This window comes from Girardinichthys multiradiatus, chromosome 15 (genome assembly GCF_021462225.1).
Source record: "Girardinichthys multiradiatus isolate DD_20200921_A chromosome 15, DD_fGirMul_XY1, whole genome shotgun sequence".
NCBI classification, from domain to species: domain Eukaryota; kingdom Metazoa; phylum Chordata; class Actinopteri; order Cyprinodontiformes; family Goodeidae; genus Girardinichthys; species Girardinichthys multiradiatus.
Genome location: NC_061808.1, coordinates 3,867,925 through 3,889,518, shown reverse-complemented (window position 1 = coordinate 3,889,518; position 21,594 = coordinate 3,867,925). Strand labels below are relative to the sequence as shown.

General features: G+C 38.9%; 1 protein-coding gene across 1 annotated transcript; it reads right to left on the bottom strand.

The window, feature by feature from the left end:
• Positions 1–5,104: 5,104 nt before the first annotated feature.
• LOC124882456 lies at positions 5,105–11,681 on the bottom strand (the record flags this gene model as incomplete). The annotated part of the gene is made up of 6 exons (XM_047388866.1): positions 5,105–7,962; positions 8,291–8,353; positions 8,935–8,969; positions 10,349–10,486; positions 10,675–10,947; positions 11,363–11,681. Coding segments are annotated over 6 exons (930 nt in total), but the record flags the coding sequence as incomplete, so codon positions are not given.
• Between the last annotated feature and the right edge of the window lie 9,913 nt (positions 11,682–21,594).

The following is a 21,594-nucleotide window of genomic DNA, read 5'->3' as shown; positions in this document are numbered from 1 at the left end:
TTGCACTTTGAACATCTGGAAGAGAAGACAAAGTCAATGTTAATACACTTTTTGTTGTAATTATTATTTATGTAATAACATTTTAAGTCAACTTCTAAGTTTTTTTTTTTATTCTTTACCACATTTTACCAAGGCCACCATGGAAACAAGTCTGTGTTCCATTGAGCAATCGGTTTCACAAGCTAAGCTTGAATGTTGCAACTATTAGTAAGGACATCAGTGCAGCTTTCTAAAACTACAGACAATAACAGAGAAGGTAAAAGACCTACAGCTGAAAAAAAGTGTCTTACCTAATAAATGTGGAATGTTAAAAAAAAAAAAAATCACATTTCCATTTATGTAACTAATGAATTCAGTTATTGCCTCTACCAAAGAGGTTAAGTTTTCAGCTGAGTCTGTCTGTCTGTAGCATCATGATGTAACAGAAGATGTAATAAATGAAACTCACTACAGCAGGTGGTGGTAAAAACAGGCATCAGTATTGCGTCAGATTAAAGAATATTCAAACAACACATGTGACAATCTTCTAAAAGATCAACCTTCAGGCCAAAATAAGGGACAATCCTTTACCAGGAAACCCCATCTTGCTAATTTTAAATTGAGTGTTTAACAAAACTTTATAGGAGGACCATCTACAGCTGGGACTATCTGAGAGAGCTGAATCCATGAGTGAAATTTATATTTTCATGAAGCTTGGTTGTGTCAGATTCACCAGGGTGGCCTGAGAGCTACTTGGAAGCAGAAAATATGCAAAAAGCAAAGAAAGAAAAGTGACCTCAGCTTTAACTACATCCAGGGTGTGAAGTCGACTCATCTCAGATTAAATGCCCACCACAAAAAAAAAGCATGTTGAAGCGTTGAAAGATCAAAATGATGCTGAAAACACACAAAGAATTGCATTGAAAAGTTAGAACATTAAAGAAAAAAAATTGTTTGAATATGTTGAGAAAACCATTATCTAGATTGGACAAAAATTCACATTCATCATTAGGAAAAAAAAAAGGTAAAATGTAAAAGAAAAATATTATCTTGGTTGCTTCTTTTATCTCTGATCTAAATGATTTATTATGGTGTGTGGAGATGTATTTCTGCGATCTAGTAAGATTAAAATGTTTCTTTCAGTATGTTCAACTGCAATTATTTATCACTTACGAAGTAATTTATATTTTTATAAACAGATGGTCGCTCGATTCCATGTGTTAGCTGCAAAATGTGTGTGTATATGATAGAAGTCAATGATCCATTTTAGAGAAGGGAACGTTCCCTCCTAATTGTCTTTTACAGCCTGTTCTGCCAAGAATAAACATACTTGTCATTTTAACCCAGATTTGGCCAGTTTGGGTTGTACTTTGTTCCAGGAGATCAAACATTAATGAGAGCAAGAAACTGTTTAGATTCCTGCCTAAGACCTTTGGTTTAAAAAGCTTGAAAGATTCTGCTATGGGGAAAAGGAAGGATACAGCAAAATCAATAAGAAAGGTCAGTGCTAAGATATACAAAGATAACTGTTACAAACAACAAAAGAAGAAAGAAAATCGCAATTACATAAAAGTCCATTTGAAGAAAATCTTTCAGTTTTTTATTGCAGGTGAAGCATTTCATATACTAATACTCATATGAAAGCTCCATGGTTTATGGCAGCATATCTGAATATGTTCATCAACAGTTTAAAAGTGTGCTGAACTGATTTTTATTTCATTGTTTTCAGGAGGTTTGCCCAACTATTGCATAACGTTATATTTAAACAAATTGCCTTATCTCAAACGGATTCACTTGCAGAAAGGTGATATAAAAATACCGCTTTGAAGGAAGTTTTATGCATTGGTTTACTTCAGCATAATGCAAGTAGCAGAGGATTATGTTTAGTACAGATGTAAGAAGCAGATAGTTTGTAAATTTTCCAAAAACACTTAAAACAAATCTTGAAGTCCTGCAGTCTATTTCGGCGCAAGGCACACGTGAAACAATCTTGGCCGCAAGTAAAAGTATTTGGTGCGCACAATAATGTTTTTTACATGTCCCTTTACCGGCACAGTTAAAAATACAAAAACATTAAATATAAGACTAAAATGCTATAACAAAGAACATTTTGGGAACATCTAATCATTTTCTGTTAATGTTTTTGGAAAACGTGCAGCCTTCAAAATGAAATAAAATAAGGCTGATTCATAGAGTGGCTTGAAGTTTCAAATCTGCTGCTGTAGAATATGGAGCAGGAAATGTCTAAGAAACCATAGGTTAAGAGCTGAGTCACATCAGCTTCACTTGCAAAAGATAAAACAGAAAGGCTTCCTTCAAGACTTTCAGACTCTTAACAAGTATTAAAGGACTAGTTCAGTTTCCTTTAAGAAACCTTTATGATGCGTAATTATAGGTCAATATTTTACCTGCGAAGGCCAATTGTAATTTGAGTGTTTCTTATTATTATATGCATAAGCATAGACAGACAGACAGACAGACAGACAGACAGACAGACAGACAGACAGACAGACAGACAGACAGACAGACAGACAGACAGACAGACAGACAGACAGACAGACAGACAGAGTATAGTCAGAATAGGAATATAGGGTCAAGCTCCTCCTCCTTCCCCACTTTGGACTTTGCTTATAATGACTTGATTCTAGGATTCATGCCATTATGACACAGTAATTTGTTTTGCAGTCAATGGGTACAGTAGATGTGGTTCTTCAGGTCTTTAGTCCAGTTTAATTTTTTGGGGCTGTGGTATTTCTGCTGCTCATGTGTCACCTCTGTCTCTCCAATAGATCCCAAGAACACAGCTTGGAACCACCAGGACCAAAACCTCTTCCCTTCCTTGGCAACCTACTGCAGTTGTCTCTTAAGAGACAAGATATAACATTACATTATTAGGTGAGGCAAAACTAGTTATCTGCTAATGATTTTTCGTATTTTTTCTTGTCTGTATTTAATATATTTTAGATATATAGGTCACACGTTGATAGTCATTTTCTCTAGATTGTTTTGTTTAGCTTTTGTAAATCAGCGTTGTAAAACAGTAAAAACTACCAAAACAATTCAACAGTATATAGAGTAATATTTTATATAGCCGCAGTCCATAAGTGAATAAACAGATGATAATTCTACATTTGTGTTAAAAATCCAATTATGTGCGTAAATTTCTCAAACAATAGCAATATGTTTGTGCGTAAGTTTAAAATGATTGATGAAGTCTGGGGAAGAGCATATTCCCTCTTTATCTTTGTTTAATCAGTGTGTCCAGCTATAAACAGGCTCCTTTTACAATATTTATTTTTCACAAGATTAGGCCAGCACATATTTTTATTACTTGTGTATATATATATATATATATATATATTTTGTTTTTGTTTGTTTCTATTCTACCATGTTTATTTACATCGGCAAAATAATACGAGTCACAAGTGTTCCACAGGTACATACAGAGAAACACTCATAGTTCCCACCTCCTGCACAATTGACACTAAGCAGGGAGAGTCCAGGGGTCAGGGGAGGGGGGCATGGGTGCATATTTTTGCAGTGAGGAAACAATGCCGGCACTTTACGGGTTTGAGTTAAAAAGTCAGCAGAGTCTGAAATAGGGGGGAGCAGTGGTGGGCTCACAGACACAGGCTGCACCCGGGGCATTTAATCACTGTCGAGAACTACATAATCATGTTGTACTCATTGGAGCATAGTCCCAACCCCACCGTGATGAAACAAAAGAGAGTATTAGTTGCAGCGTTCGCACCTGGTATGCGGTATATGTGTATGTATGTATATATATAGTCAGTCAGTCATTTTCTACCGCTTATTCCATAGTGGGTCGCGGGGGAGCTGGTGCCTATCTTCAGCAGTCTATGGGCGAGAGGCGGGGTACACCCTGGACAGGTCGCCAGTCCATCGCAGGGCAACACACAAACAACCACGCACACACTCATTCATACACCTAAGGGCAATTTAGAGTTACCAATTAACCTAACAGGCATGTCTTTGGACTGTGGGAGGAAGCTGGAGTACCCGGTGAGAACCCACGCATGCACGGCGAGAACATGCAAACTCCATGCAGAAAGACCCCAGGCTGGGAATCGAACCCAGGACCTACAGACCAAAAGTTTGGACACACCTTCTCATTCAAAGAGTTGTCTTTATTTTCATGACTATGAATATTGTAGCTTCACACTGAAGGCATCAAGACTATGAATTAACACATGTGGAATTATATACTGAACAAAAATGTGAAACAACTGAAAATATGTCTTATATTCTAGGTTCTTCAAAGTAGCCACCTTTTGAATTTGATTACTGCTCCACACACTCTTGGCATTCTGTTGATGAGCTTCAAGAGGTAGTCACCTGAAATGGTTTCCACTTCACAGGTGTGCCCTGTCAGATTTAATAAGTGGGATTTCAAGCCTTATAAATGGGGTTGGGACCATCAGTTGTGTTGTGCAGGAGGTGGATACAGTACACAGCTGATAGTCCTACTTGAAGGCATACTGAACCATCATGGCTACCACAGCATCTTACAGCGGCATGCTATTCCATCCGGTTTGCGTTTAGTTAGACCATCATTTATTTTTCAACAAGACAATGACACCAAACACACCTCCAGGCTCTGTAAGGGCTATTTGACCAAGAAGGAGAGTGATGGGGTGCTGCGCCAGATGACCTGGCCTCCACAGTCACCGGACCTGAACCCAATCGAGATGGTTTGGGCTGAGCTGGACCGCAGAGTGAAGGCAAAAGGGCCAACAAGTGCTAAGCATGTCTGGGAACTCCTTCAAGACTGTTGGAAAACCACATGTGTTAATTCATAGTCTTTGAATGAGAAGGTGAGTCCAAACTTGGTCTGTACTATATATTCCTTTGTTTAATAACCTCATAATAAACAATAAAGTTGTAAGAAGCATGTTCTAAATGAACTTAAACATATTCTCATTACAGATCACACAGCAAATTGTAGGCTAAATTGTGGTGAAAATGCCCCAGTGACTAATTAGAAGGTTTTTTTTTAATTTAAGTTCTAACTATGTGGTCCTGACAGGATACCAGACGGTGAAAGAAGCATTTGTCAGTTATGCTGATGAGTTTGGAGAACGTGACACATTCAAAATGGCTGAAGAAGCTGGCCTACATCATGGTAGGAAAGGTTTATTATTTAAAATGTACAAACCTGCACATATACAGATTTTAATTTACTGGGCACAATCCTTATTTAAATTTGAACCAGACTCAGTGAACCAGGCTCAGTGTAGGCGGCCATCTGCTATGAACGACTTGGGGTTTGAGAGAACAGAGCAGAGACAGAAAAACAAACACAGAAACACTGATCCAGGATTATTTTCCATCCACTTCACAATTATAACCAATTTTCTGTTGTTATATCACATAAAATAACAAAAACATACATTGAGATTTGGAACATGACAAAATGTGAAAAAGGTATGAATACTGTTCCTTTCCAAGGCCCTGGATAGTTAAATCCCTCTGCAGAAAAGATGACATTTATTCCTAATATTAACATATGCTGGGTTTGTGTGTTGTCTTTAAGATAACGTCTTAAAGATGATTTCTTTGTTTAGTTTAATAGTTGTCTGATCCTCATCTGTAGGAGGCTGGGATCACCAATACTCACTACCACAATGACAACCTATTGGTAACTGTCATGAACCTGTTTTCTGCTAGGACTGAAACAACATCAACAACACTGAGATGAGCGCTCATGTTTATGGTCAAGAATCCGAAAATACAAGGTGGGGAGTTAAATCTCTATGAAGACAGCAAAATACGGAATATAATGATGCTGCATGGATGAGTGAGAGAATTAACTTTATTGTTTTCTCTTTTGAATTTCCAGACCAGGTCCAGGAAGAGCTGAAACGCGTGATAGGAGATCGTCAGGTGCAGGTTGAGGACAGACAGAACCTGCCTTTCACTGACGCTGTTATCCATGAGACACAGAGATTAGGCAATGTTATTCCATTGCCGTTTTTTCACAGAACAAACCAGAACATCACATTTCAGGGTTATTTCATCGAGAAGGTCAGATTTTACTTTCATAAAATGCACTGACAAGTAAAGAAAGAAGATGTATTGATCAAATACAGCCATCTGAGCTGACTGTACAAATGCGACCTGCAAATATCTTGGTCAAAAGAGCAAAAAGAGGCAGCTTGAAGATGTAGTTAAAAGGAGCTTTTCATCAATTAAAAATGATTGTTTACGAATAGTGGACACATTTGGGGCAACTGTGACTTAAGACTCAGGAAGAATTGGTGATAGCAGGATGACGTGATCTGAATTTAATTGATAATTAAGAACAAATGGTCAAGAACAAATAATAAACCAAGGGATCACCTGCTGGTTGCCCCACAGCATGTTCTGCAGAACTGTTTATATTTATAATTCAAGATATTATCATGTTGGTGCCCAAAGATCTTTAATGTTTAAATCCTTGGTTGATCTGACCCAGTAATATTTGGTGAGCCATGGCTCTGCTTTCAATAGAGTTCATATTGTGTTATCCATTCAGATTCAATTAAATGCAGTCCAACAGAACTCAAATTAAAGTCAGTAAATCTTATAATAATAGTTAGCAATGCGGCTCTCTGAAGGAAGCCCATCTGATTGCATCTAGTCATTGACTATGATGCAGTCCCAACTCTACGGGAGGTATGGCAATAGTAAAAATAAATCACTCCCTTTTAACAGAAAGAAACTTCTAGCAGGAGCAAAGTAAGCTCAGTCTGAGCGACGGCAAGCATTTGGAGGTTGAAAGGACATAGGAGGCACTCAAAAAACACAGGACTGTTCCAGTGGTACTTTTCTGTGGTAAAAAACCAAAAAAAACTAAGCACTAATGGCAGCAGTAGCTCTATTAGTGGCATAATTGTAAGATAGATACAGCTCAACAGATAAGCACAGAACCATCAGTGAAATCTATGGGACAATAACAAATAGCATAATAGCTGAGGCCATAGTTACCTCCTCTGAATAGTAGGAGATAAGGTTAAACAGATTCACTGCGCCAAGCATTTTTGTTATGAACAACCAGAAGACATTGCTAATATGAAGTTAATGGAACCAAGAATTACAAAGTCTCTGACTGAAAACAAAGGACCACTCAGACCAGATTTGTTCACAACAAAGATTTTGTCTATAACTGCCAAAATCAGAGCATATGAACCCAAATGACTACATAGATAGCTCAGGCTAACTACACGCTTTGTCAAAAAGTAACATGTAAAGCCTAGTATTAAAAATAGAGAGCATGCTTGTTTTTAATTATGAAACTGCTAAAGTTTGTAATTTCATAGTAGGCATTGCAGCATAATCATTATGGATTTGTTTCCCAGGGAACCACAGTGATTCCTGTCTTGACATCTGTTCTGCAAGATGAGAATGAATGAGAAAAGCCAACCGTTTTTTATCCCGCCCACTTCCTAAACAAAGATGGAAAGTTCTTCCATATAAGCATTATATTTACAGATTCCGAGAATTTATCTGTGAGATTATTTTTTCACCTCCAGCAAATACATGTTAAAAATACAACAATGATCGGAAAAATGAGTCACTTAAACAACTGCTGTCAACTTAGCTCTGTATAGTGGGCGGTCGTATTAAAGAATGTCATTTTTATATGTTTTATATAACATTAAATGCTTCAGGCAGCTTAAGATAGCCAACATAAAGAAGTTTATCTGACCGATCTCTCATGCGGGCAAATGTTAACATGGTCCATCAGGTTTCAGCAGAATCAAAAACCACAGGATGTGAACAACCAACTATAAACAGCTGCTTCTTAAGAACTGCTACATGTGACAAGCTCAAATGCCAATTCCTGTTAATAGATTTCATATACTGATGTCATGAAATGCTTCATTTCCTGTTTAGCGTATCTTGGTTCAGTGACACAGCTGTAGAGATGTCCACATTAGTCCTGATAGTAGAATAATACACAGTGTCTTCCTCCTCTTTGGCCTGTAGCACACAAAACAAAGGCTTCACATGATTCAGACCATTAAAAACATAGGTTATTTTATGCCAGTGTATTCAAACATAGGTTGGTCATTTCAAAGACTCTCTACATGTAACATTAGTCAAATTCAGTTTACTACATGTTCCGTTCAGTCATCCTAATGGTGCAACATGTTTAAGTAGTAAAGTTTAAATCATGTAAAATAAGAATCTTTACACTTTTCTCACTTTAGCTTCAAATTAACTGATAAAAATTACCATATGCCAAAAGTTTATGTAAAATGAACTAAAAATGTGATTTAATATTAAAACAGCTGAATAGGTCACCTACCTTTTTCTTACGAGAGCCCTTTGACTTAGAATGGTCAATGGAAGCATAGGCCACATTAAAATCCTGACATTAAAACAAAAAATACATCTTTACTTTGCTGTTACAGCAGAGACAAATGGAGACAACAAATGTAAAATGTTAAAAAGCTTTTTTTTTGCAAGTTTTTTTTTTTTCTACATGCATAATCAGGGTAAATGTATTTTATTTTGAATAAAAACTATAATTCCTACATTTACATCACTTAAAATGCATACCTAGTTATAAGTAATAATGCATGTTTTTTTAAGAGCCTTTTTGTACAGACAGACAGACAGACAGACAGACAGACAGACAGACAGACAGACAGACAGACAGACAGACAGACAGACAGACAGACAGACAGACAGACAGACAGACAGACAGACAGACAGACAGACAGACAGACAGAGCATGCTGAGCCAAGCCGGTTCCAATTCACATCATAAGCGAACCGTACCAGTGTTCATACATTTTACTGATTTATGAGAATTCACATCGTTGATTTTTGTATTTATGTAGTATCTATGTAGTACTTTCTTTTAGACCACAGTTTTTTAAATGAAACTTAGTGTTTTGTAGTCATTTTGAAAAAAAAAATATAAATCAATCAATCCGGCAGTACTTACATAGCGATGACTTTGAGAGGTTGGATTTTGATTATCTGAAACAAATGAATGACTTTTTATATATGTCCAGCAGTAATATATTTTTTATCATACTTGACATAATGTTATTGGTAAATGAGACTTCTGGCTAACAGTTAAAACCCTGGCATTTACATAAAGCAAAGAAAACCATGGAAACAAGTCTTTCACAATTTTAAGGTTTTAAATTTGTATTTAGTTGTCTGTAAGCACATTTAGTCAGTAGAGTGAGAATTATAAGTTTATATTTATTATCATTACCAGCACTTCTGAGGTTATCATCTTGTACCACAGCCTTTGGCCAGTGGACACGATTTTGTCTTGTACCATAACAATGCTAAAGGTATGACCATACAAAGAGAGGGATCTTTCACCATCACCCTGGTGGTCCAGTGTCTTCTCTGATGCGCTTTTAGCTGACTCATCAGATTTGATATATTCAGACTAGGTGAGGCTTTTGCAGGACCAAAGTGCAGACAAGAGTGAGGAAGCAGCATGGTAAGTTGATGAAAGAATTTAATAAGAACCAGTAAACTTAAAAAAGCAGGAAGGACGTGGAGTCCAAGGACGTGGCGCAAAGAGAACTCAGGGTATTATGCAGGGTAGTTTTCAGTGTAGATATCAGGAGGAACCAGTGGGGAACAAGGACAAAGAGGAAGTACATGTACTGAGGCAGAGTGGAGAATGGACCAATGAACACAGATAGCTAATCAAAGGGGAATAAGGATCAGCTAGTGGAAGAGAGACTATAACAGTTGATAACAGAGGGAGAGTGAATAATTAACATTGATGAGCAGGGAGGTAATCAGCAGTGAGGAACCTGATCTATAAGGAAATACAAACTAAAACATAGGAATCCAGGAAGGTAACAAAAACCTAAACACCAGAATGAATCTAATAAACCTGAAAGAACTCAAATAGAGCAAGAACATGGCAGTGCAGAGAAAGTAAACAGAACACAAACTCAGAACCCCAAACACAGGCATATCATGACAATATAGGATTCAGGTCTGGGGACTGAGATGGCCATGGATGGCCTTTTGTGTCTGAAAGACCAAATGAGTACAAATGTTAAGTTATCTGGCAGAGGTCAACAGATTTTTAAAGAGTTCAAGATTCAAGACACTCAAGATGACGAGGACCTTTGGAAGAGAAACAGACCCACGGCATCACAGATCCTCCACCATACGTAACAGTGGACATTAAGTGCTTTTGCAAACATTTTGCACAAATTTCTACTTTGTTTTGCACTATATCTGTCACTTTTTCATTTATTAAAGGCTTTTCTAAGCATGTCTCTTTAAAAGACTGGTTAATATGTCGGTTTTGATTTTGTGTAAAACAATTCTTAATTTGGGATATTTTTATAGACATTTAGTAATGATAAGTACTGTACTTGTGTATGTTTCATCATCTGGGAGTCTGGTCCTCCTCCTCCTCCTCTTTAAGAAAATGGCAGCAATGATGACCAGCATCAGCACCACCACTATCATCACTGCGATGGTGATGAGGATAGGCTGGTTAGCAGCTGGATCTGTGGTCAGAATATTAAACATGGCGAAACAAACTGATCATAAAGTATGTAATCCACCCATATAAGAACATATAAGCCCTTCTTAAACACTAGAAGACTGCAGAGCTTGTAAGGGAATGTAAATAGCCCTTTTAGTCAATTCTAGGTTTGTGACGTGTTTTTCTTCACTAAATTAAAGTGTAACCTACCTTTAAAGACCGATTTGTAGTGACCTTCTATCTTCATGCTGTTTCCCTCAAAAAAACGGCAGGTGTATCTTCTGTTGCCCTCATGGTGATTCTTCAGTGTCAGTAAGGAAACACAGTACCCTCGGTATTCTGCGAGCAGCACAGTTTCTGTTTCATCCACCCATCTGAGACTTTTCTTTGGACAAGAGCCGTCCACAAAATGTCTCCACAGAGTACATTCTAAAGAAAGATCTCCATCCTTTGCTGGACCGTTGTGTGGTGGAGACAGATAAACTGAAAGACAACAGATGAATGCTGACAAGAAAGCTCAAAATTGTCATAGAAGGAAATATGTTCCCCTATTCTTTACAAACTTGCAGATCAGTTTTAAAGTCATTAACTCAGTAAACGCCTCTGCATCATCACTGGCTTTGCAGTCTGGATTTGTCATTACAAGGCTGCAGCTTGGAAGGTAGAACTTTAAAGACAGGTCAGTGTTGGCTTCAGGAAGGAGTATGGCTGTCTATGCTTGAGGGCTTAGTTACCCTGGGGCTTGATTTTAATACTAAAAACTGAGATCTACAGCTTTATGTGTTCAGTTGCTCATCTCATGCCTAAACCCAGTGAGCTAGTCCATGATTGCACCTTTTGGTATCCCTAACTCAAAAAATATTGAACTGCTAAATAAAAATCAAATCGAAACACTCACTAGTCAAAATATTTAGAAACACTTGTGCATCAAGGTTGTTGGGTTCCCCATGATGACAGGTGTAACATCCAGCGTCCTCAGGAGCGATGTTGGTGATGATCAGAGAACAGTTACTGTCCACATTCAGTCGGGCGGATTGTTGTGAACTCTTAACATTTCCACCCTCAACCACAGTTATGTTTACAGTATTTACATTTGGGTTGTAAATCCAGTTAACATTGGAACATGAGGAAAAGGATGGCAGACTGTTACAAGGCAAAATACCATTATCTCCAGGTAAATGATAGATAGAAGTTCCTGCAGTCACACCTGAAGAAGAAAAACATACATTTACAGATATTTAATCACATCAAACAGAGATGTAACACCATTTTGTTTAACCAGAACTTGCAACATTGTTTTTTTCTGGTTCACATTGCTGTTGGCACACCACTAGATAGAGCTGGGGAAGTACAGTAAGAGTAAAATATTTTATAACAGCCATGGGTATGAAGGTGAAAGCTGTAAGCTTAACAGCATGTTAGACCTTTATTTAGAAGTAAGAAAAAAAGTAGTCTTTCATTGCATTTCATTTATTGATTTGTAAATTGCTTTGAAACATCCAAATATGGGGAGCAAAACGCACAACAATTAAACCAAAAAGATCTCAGAAAACAAAACAATTCAGTTAAAAAGAAATGGGCTAAAGAACATTAAAAGCCTTTCTGACCAAATTTGTCTTCAATTTGCTTTTACAAAGGCCCGGTGAAGGCAGAGTCACCCCAGCGTTTAAGCTTAGTCCTTGGAACATCCAAAAGAAGCTGACTTGATGACCTGAAGAACCTGCCGAGCACACACCTAAAAGTTCAGAGAAATAAGGAGGTGCAAGGCTGTTAAGAGATTTAAAATCAATTCTAAAACAAAGAGGAGGCCAGTATAAAGAACATAAAATGGCTAATGTGTGCACATCGTCGGGAGGTGCTATTTAAAAGACAAGTAGTTGCATTCTGGACAAGCTGAAGGCGATTTAGGTTCTACTGGGAGTCACCGACTGAGTTACAGATGGAGCTGGATACTGGGTCAGCCCTCTCATGGATCTCTCATGAAGATTTCAGAGATAAATTCCCCAATCTGAAACTAAAACACACCTCAGTGAGAGTAGTAACATGCACAGGGGAACAAATAACTCCCTCGGGAAAACTGAAAGTGAAATGCAAACTTGAACTTTATGTTCTGCAAAAGGGAGGTGTGCCATTACTTGGGCCTGACAGGTTGAAACACATTCGCCAAAACTGGAAAGAAATAAAGTCAATGAGACTGGCATAAAGCCTGAGTGCACATTCTATGAATGAAAGACTGAAACAGATACTTGAGAAACTTGCTCAGGTGTACAACATAGGAATTGGCACCCTGAATATTAAAGCACAGATCATACTGGAGAACAATGCAAAACCCAGACTTCACAAGCCACGTCCGGTACCATATACTATGCATCACAAAGTAGGGACAGAGCTCCACGCTTGGAAAAGGTGGAATGGTCAGATTGGGCTACACCAATAATATCAGCGAGCAAGAAGGCAAGTGATAGTGTACGAATCTTTGGTCATTTTAAGGTTTCAGTGAACCCAGTCATCCAGACAGATCAGTACCCACTTGCCCAGATAGAAGACACATTCACAGCAGTGGCAGGTGGCAAAGACTTTTCAACAATTGATCTTGCCCAAGATTATCTTCAGATGGAGGTAGAAGAGACATCCCGTAAATATCTGGTGATACACCCTCATTAAGGCCAATATCAACAGACTGGTATTTGGTACTGTCAGAGCCCCAGCAGTATGACAACGTGCCATGGACAAGGTCCTGCAGGACATTCCAGGACCACAATGTTTCCCGGATGACATAATCATCACAGGTGTTGATGAGGAGACTCATTTGGCCAACCTAGCAGCAGTCCCAGCCAGGCTAGAAAAATATGGACTGAAAGCAAATAAAATTAAATGTGAGTTCTACCATTATGTCATTGGGTATTGATTGGCAGACAGACAAAACAAGAGACAAAGTTGAAGCAATCCTGAAGGCGCCAGAACCTAAAACTGCGAGCCATTCTTAGGGCTAATAATTTATTGTCACAGGTTTTTAGCAAACCTTTCAACAGTTTGGCACCCACTGAACTCACTGCTGCCACAAAATGCTCAGTGGAAATGGACAAAAGAGTATGAAGAGGCATTTAATGGTGCTAATCTGCTTATTACATTAGAAGAGGTGCTGACACACTTTGACCCCAATCACCTTTGCCTTGTCTGTGATGCCTCTCCATTTGGCATAGGTGCTGTGCCATCTCACAAAATGCGTGATGGACTGTGAACTCCCACAAATGCAAACCATTGAAGAAATTACTGATCCAGCAACTGTGTTTCACATTGTGCAAATGGAACCCCTCCCTGTCACAAGTGCTCAGGGGAAAAGAGAAACAAAATACATAATCTTGTCCAAAGTATATGATTTAACTATAAATGGCTGGCCATACTCCTGTGACGCTCCGTTCTCTGTGTACTCCACCCGCAAAGACCAACCATCCATTTGCCAGGGATGTGTCATGTGGGGAACTCATATCATCCTGCCACCCAAACTACATACAAGGGTACTAGACTTACTACACAATGGACATCTGGGTGTGGGTAAGATGACAAGTCTTGCTAGGAGCTCTGTTTGGTGACTAGACTGTGAAATAGAGGACATGGCTAAATCCTGCACTGGATGCCAGCAGACACTGCGGTAGCCTCAGTCAGTGCCTGTACACACGTGGGAATGGTCATTGACTTCATGGCAATGTATTCATATACACTCTGCTGGACCATTTATGGACCAAATGTTCCTAATTGTGGTTGATGCCCGCTCAAAGTGGCCAGAAATATTTTCTGTGATGCAAGCAACAGCTGTCAACACAATCAACACTCTTTAGTCACTGTTGCAAATACATAACGCAGGTATATGTTCTCTTAAATCTGCCTGTGTTCTAGATACCTAATAAAGATGGAAACGTTCCACTGAAGGTTTTATGGTGTCTAGATAGTTAAGTTATAAGAAGGAACATAACAGGCAGCATTTTGGGAAATTGATGAAAACAAGAGTGAAAGAGACAATACAAAAGGTTTGGAAACGCTGTAAGAATATCTTTTCTGGCTAAGTATCAGCCATTCTGGAAAATGCTTAACTTTGCTTTTTCTTAACTGAATGGCTGGGTTTGATCGTCTAGAATAATGTGACAGAGGAAATCTGAAAGGGACTGAATTCTACATTGAACTGAGATTCTCTACAACAGTTTGACATTTATGAAACATTTACTCGTTTTCTGAAAAATAAAATTTGGCATATTGGGTATGAAATAGACAAGCATAAAAAATAAAACACCTGATTTAGTCAAACTGGGCCTAATATATTCTTCATAGATTATGGTAAATTACCTAAAACCCTTTTCAGATATCCTTCGACTGTTTAGCTGTGTTTTTGCTGAGCAGATGATCTTTAAATCTGTTAAACCTGACTTATATGCCTGCCATATGCCTCAATTACTTCAAATCCAATCATCTCTATAGTTGAAAATTAACTAATAACCCAATGGAAAACTTTTTCTTACCTTTAGAGTGAAGAATAAAGACTAGAATTAACTCCAGTACCCTCATTTTCTGTCGTTGTATGAGCCTTTAAATATTGTGCACATTTGCTCTGCTACAGATCTTGAAATGTTGATCTTTTCCTCATTTCTCAGGAAACACCCACCACTTCCCTCAACTTGAATGACATCACACTGGTTAAAAACAGAAATATGAAAAAAAGATTTTGATTATTATTGTTGATACACTTTGGTGAGTTTTTTTTAAACGTAGTGTTTCATCTTATTTTTATTCTCTTTTGATTTCACAATTTTGTTCAATTTTTTACTTTTTGTTATGTAATGACTAAAGACATGCAACATTTAGCTCTGTAGTACAAACAAAGATATGTGCTTTTGCCAAATACATCAAACTCAGCTGTCAGATTTTGACAATAACACTAAATGTGCAAATGTACCATCCTACTTCTGCTGGACCTGATCTCATCCTTTGATACGGATGACCGTATCAAAGGTGTCTTTGGGAAGAGTATCCTGGCCAAAACAGGCAGCAGCACAAAAACACACTTTTAAAACATTTGACCTGTAATGATCAATGATTCAGACCCTGTCCACATGAAGCCGGGTTTAGGACAATAACAATCCGCGAAACTTCTGGGACGGATAGAGGGGCCCTGTCTACACAAAGTGGCTGCGAAACAACTACCTGCTTCTATAGTGGGAAGGTTTAAAGCCACCTACCCATGGCGGCTCCTTGTGGACAGCACTAACAGCTTAAGTGGCTACAAACGTTTCTCTTTTCTCTTGCTCTCGGTGGAAGAACCACACGTTTTCTCTCCCTCCCTGCTGATCCCTGCTTCTGCTTTTTGTCTGTATTTTTCTCAGAGCCTCGCTGTGCATATCCTCCAAACTTGTAAATTATGGATTTGGTCACCTGGTCTCTCAACGTAATTGATCAAATATTTTTTCAACGGGAAGACAGGGTAAAGGAGACCCTTTTGTCCAGACGGGACGTTCTTCTCTGGATATACAATGGATTCTTGGCAGCAGTGGAAGATTGTGTGCCTGACTACGATGTCGGTAGAGGACATAGCAAATGTGTTCATATTTGGACTTTTGATAACAGGATTTCTGCTTTTTGGAGTTGGTGGTTACCTGGCTTATCGAGTGATTCCCAAAACGTGGGCGGCTGTTAAAAGCATCCCAAAGCTGCCTACAATGTTGGATGGAATCTGTAGTGCAATCAACACTCAGACTGAAATATTAAGAGAGCAGAATCATAAGCTGGACACGATTCTTGAACAGAATCGCTGCCTGGCAGCAGTTGGACTCAGAGGTTAAAGGATATAATCTTGGAGAACTTGTACGCTCAAGATCTGTGGAAAGTACCAGAAATCTGGCTATTTGGACTCGCAGTTGAGACGTACCAGTAAAACTCTTAAGGTGGTTGGAAATTCACAACTGCCTGAAACACAACATTTATTGTTTTTCTAAATCTGGCGCCCCAATGTGGCCTTGGCAACTTCTGCTAATTGGCTTTCGACAAAATATCTCCTGGATGTTATAAAAACACGACACTCTTCCCCAGCACTCCCCTACCAGCTGTGTGCTGATAGGACTATGCGGCCGATTGATAAAACTTCCACTTCTCTTCTCAAGGACAATGGCACTTCTATCAGTGTTGACGGTCTAATTCTTGCAAACACACTCAATTAAATTCAGTTTTATTTATATAGCGCCAATTCACAACACGTCGTCTCAAGGCACTTCACAAAAGTCATGTACATACATTCCAATTAATCCTAACAATTGAACAGTGCAGTCAGAGTTAGCTTTTTATTCAAATTGGATAACAAGTTTTTCTATCTAAAGAAACCCAGCACATTGCATCCAGTCAGTGATTTGCAGCATTCCCTCCTCCTGGATGAGTATGTAGAGACAGTGGACAGTCACTGGTGTTAACTTTGCAGCAATCCCTCATACTGAGCATGCATGTAGCGACAGTGGAGAGGAAAAACTCCCTTTTAACAGGAAGAAACCTCCAGCAGAACCAGGCTCAGTGTGAGCGGCCATCTGCCACGACCGACTGGGGGTTTGAGAGAACAGAGCAGAGACACAAAGAGAACAAAGAAGCACTGATCCAGGAGTACTTTCTATGGGAAGGGAAAGTAAATGTTAATGGATGTAGCTCCTTTAGTCGTTTCACCTAGAAAGAAAGAACAGATAAACTCTGAGCCAGTTTTCAAGGTTAGAGGCTGAAAGAGAGCACATAGAGTTTGTTACAGTAAAAGCTCAGTCAGTAGCCATGTCTAGGAGAGAGAAAGGGTTAAACACTCAAAGACAGGGCTATGTGGGTCATCGGTAGAGGGTGAGCATTAAGTTGTTGCCAGCAGAAGCTCGGACGATGCCCCTCTCCAGAAAGGTGTCACAGGTAGACATAGAACCAGGCCAGGTGTAGCTTCTAGGAAGAGAAAAGAGAGAACAAAGTTAAAAGCTGAAATAACAGCAAATAATGCAAAAGTGGAGAGTAGTGTGAGAATGTAGCGAAGAGGGTGAAAGTGGTCATTATGTCATTATGTCCTCCAGCAGCCTAAGCCTATAGCAGCATGACTCTAACTATAAGCTTTATCAAAAAGGAAAGTTTTAAGCCTAGCCTTAAAAGTAGACAGGGTGTCTGCCTCACGGACTAAAACTTGGAGCTGGTTCCACAGGAGAGGAGCCTGATAACTAAAGGATCTGCCTCCCATTCTACTTCTAGAGACTCTAGGAACCACCAGTAAACCTGCAGTCTGAGAACGAAGTGCTCTGTTAGGAACATATGGAACAATCAGATCTCTGATGTATGATGGAGCTAGATCATTAAGGGCTTTATATGTGAGGAGGAGAATTTTAAATTCTATTCTGGATTTAACAGGGAGCCAATGAAGGGAAGCTAAAATAGGAGAAATATGATCTCTCTTTTTAATTTTCATCAGAACTCTTGCTGCAGAATTTGAATCAGCTGAAGGCTTTTAACTGCATTTTGTGGACATCCTGATAGTAAAGAATTACAATAGTTCAGCCTTGAAGTAACAAATGCATGGACTAGTTTTTCAGTGTCACTGCTGGATAGGATATTTCTAATTTTGGCAATGTTCCGGAGATGAAAGAAGGAAATCCTAGAAACCTGTTTAATATGGGACTTAAATGACGTGTCCTGGTCAAAAATAACACAAAGGTCACTTTATTATCGGAGGTCAATTTAATGCCATCCAGGTTAAGTGATTGACTAAACAGTTTCTTTTTTAAAGACTCCAATCCAAAGATGACAACTTCTGTCTTTTCTGAATTTAGAAGCAAAAAATTTAAAGTCATCCAAGTTTTTATATCTTCAAGACATGCTTGTTGTCTATCTAACTCAGGCTTATATATTCTCACCCTCAAGATTCTAGCATGTTGATAAATCTTTACTTATGTGTGTGCTGCTTACCCCTGCTGAGGCTTTTTGTACTACTTCAGACTCTATTCTTATAGAGTCTGAAATAGGATTTTCTTCCCTCCTATCTTACTTTACCTAAATGGGCAGCACACTAAATGTGTGATTTCATTACTTTTCAAAGATTTTCAGATTTCTCAAAAGGATTACCAGCAAAAGCCAATTATTATTAGTATTTCATTACTTTTTCATTGATTTTTAGTTTTATCAGAAGGATTACCAGCAAAAACCAATTATTAGTAATTTGGACTTTAGCTACTTACACCAATGACCCAGCTTTCTTAATTAGACTACAATGGACTGTTATTACTTAGTTCAACTTCAGTACTAGTAAAAGCAATATATTATTAGCACCTGAAAATGTGGATTAAAGCTGTTTTGTACCAGTGACTCAGCTTCCCTAGTTAGAATTCAGTGGAATGATGAGACTATCAATATTATCATCTTCTTTTAGCATAAGATGCTTTATTATTAAGAGTGGCTTGGAATCAATTTCTACCAGTAAACTTGGAAGGATTATTATTCCCAAGGATTATAAGTGTCATTTGATTTGTTTTTCTGTTTATTTTCTTTGTGAATGTATTGTAATTGTTCTTCCTCATGTACAGCGCTTTGAATGTGTTGTTACTGAAAAGCGCTATATAAATAAACTTACCTTACCAAACTGGGTGGTTTGCTTCTCCTTTCCTTTAACTCTCATGTTCTAGTCAGCCGACAACAATGCCGGCGTTGTGGTTGTATTTCGGCAAATACTCAATAATTATGGATTTTACACCAACATCTGTTGCTCCTGTACTGCAGCTTTGAGCACAAACTCTGGACAGAAAACCACTTTTGCTACAGGTGTTTAATTCCTTGGCGCAGTTAAACAAGGAGGGCCACCAGGAGAAGGTACAAGTTACTGCTCTTCCTTTCTACACTTTACTTCTGTGGCAGCGTTCCCGTGCCACTCACAGGCGTGGCATATGTATTACACCTAGTAACACCTAGTGCGGCTCCTACAGCTTCAGGTGATTTCATCTTTTCATTGTCCAATGAGCTAACCCCTCCCTCCTATTTCCCTATATCTAAGGTGATTGCTCAATCCAGCTCTCCATCCAACGGGTCCGGACTTCCCTAAACCTGAAAGATCTTACTAAGCATGTTTACTGGAAAATCTGTTTAAGCTGGTGTTGGGAAATGACACGCCTAACCTCTAACAGCCTATCTTTTCCATAAGTCTCGCCCTTCTTCAACTGGTGGTCTGGACGACCGAGTAGCCCACAGCAGTCATCCATTCCTCGACAGTCACTTCTGTTAACGGCTGCTCATTCCCTATTTTACAACTTGCAATTGGTATATGGGTTAGGTTGATTTTAGTGGCTTGGCATGAGCCCCAAGGGCATTGTTTTCACAAGTTTGGCTTAAGGCAACCTATAAAAACCTCCTAAAATCATTTGGAACTAGGCATCAAGACTTTTTACCACCAACGAAAAACCCAAAAATAAGGTGACTCAAATAATTGACTGTCCACAATAAATCTACAATTTTATATGCTTTCTTTAATTAGTAATGCTTTTGCATGTGTCAGTAACAGCTTAAACATCAGCAAAACTTTATAACTTGAATAATAGAAATAAATCAATCAACCTAACCTATCTTTCCCTTATGCTGAAACTGGTAAGGCTGAAGAGGCTTTGGAGATGGAGGCTCACCATGGATACAAATGGAATGATTTATAGGCAACTAGTGATTGTTTTCTTGGGTGAAAGGCAAATCTTCAGTTCTCTTCCTCTAAGTGAACAGGCGCTGATGCTCGGGGTTTCGATGGTCAAGTTGGAAAAAAATAAAAAACTTTTAAAAACTGAAACTTTTTCGGCATATGTTTCAAAGGTCGGTAGCTTCCAGAGGCTGAATAGTTGAAGGAAACCTTTGAGGTGTAATTGAGGTTGGTTCAGGACTTCCAGTAGCCTGAAACTTAGAGCAATCAGTTGTTCACTGACCAAGTTCACTTCAGTTGTCTTGGTAAAAATGCAACAGATGAAATTCAGATTCTCAATTTAGAGTTGCAGCTCTTCTCAGGGCACACGGGTTGATCCTCTTTATAATGCAGAATTTGTCAGCGGGGCCGCGTCTCCGATCTTCTGATTCATCTGTAGCTTCTTTCTCCGTCCGATCTTGTTTGCTGGTCTTCTGCAAGAAACAACCCCGTTTCTTTCTTTGGCACAGTTTTTATTTTGCAGATAGCCTCACTGCTCATCCCCATTTGCCGGGCAAGCTTTCCCATCTTTGAGTTACGTGGTCACCGTGACTTTTCGGTGCTGTCTCCCAGCTTCCGTAGACAGAGTCATAAACAGCCCACAGCTGGCTCCCTATGTCATGCCTGTTTCTCGAACTTCAGACTGACCAAAAACAGCGTGCACCTGGCTTCTCGTTTCTTGCTCCCATGCTCGTTATGACTTGAGCGTGCTCGCTGACCTTCCATCCATGCCCAGTTCCCGTGAAGCTGGCTCTCCTTGTCATGCTTTGCCATTTTGGGGTTGTGTTTATGTGTTTGTTTTTGTTTCCCTTTAGATCAGGGTTTGTTATTTAGTCTAGTTTCCTTTTGCTCTGTTTCCCTTGTTAATTTTCCCTTCAGCAACCCGGCCTCGTTAGTGTAATCAGTCACCTTCCCTCAGTCCCCCTGCAATCCGGTTCCACACCTGTTTCATGTTTCATCTGATTACCTGTCACCCATTTTCATTGGTTCTCACTCCTTTCTCCCTCAGTATATATGTTTGGTTATTTTCAATGTTCCTCGCTCGGTCCTCCTGTTTACTTCCCTGTTGATTCCTGTTCCATGTCCTTGTTTGAACCTTTGGACGATTCTTGTAAGTTATCTATTTTTGTTATTAAAGCCTGAAGATTCTCAAATCCATTATGCTGCTGCCAAGTGTTCTTCTGCACTCTGATTCTGTTCAACCTCACATTATGACATTCCTCTGCCCCTTCCCTCTTTATCTGCTCAGCCTCAAACTCTCTAACAATATTTCTCTGCTTTTTGTTCTCAAACCTGTTACAGCTAAAAAAAAACATCACTTCATTTTCACGATTGATTAACATTACCCCTCTTCATTACATGTCATAATTGTAGAAAAACAGAAAATCATCTTACATTTTTTTTTATTATACTTGTAGTTTTCTGAA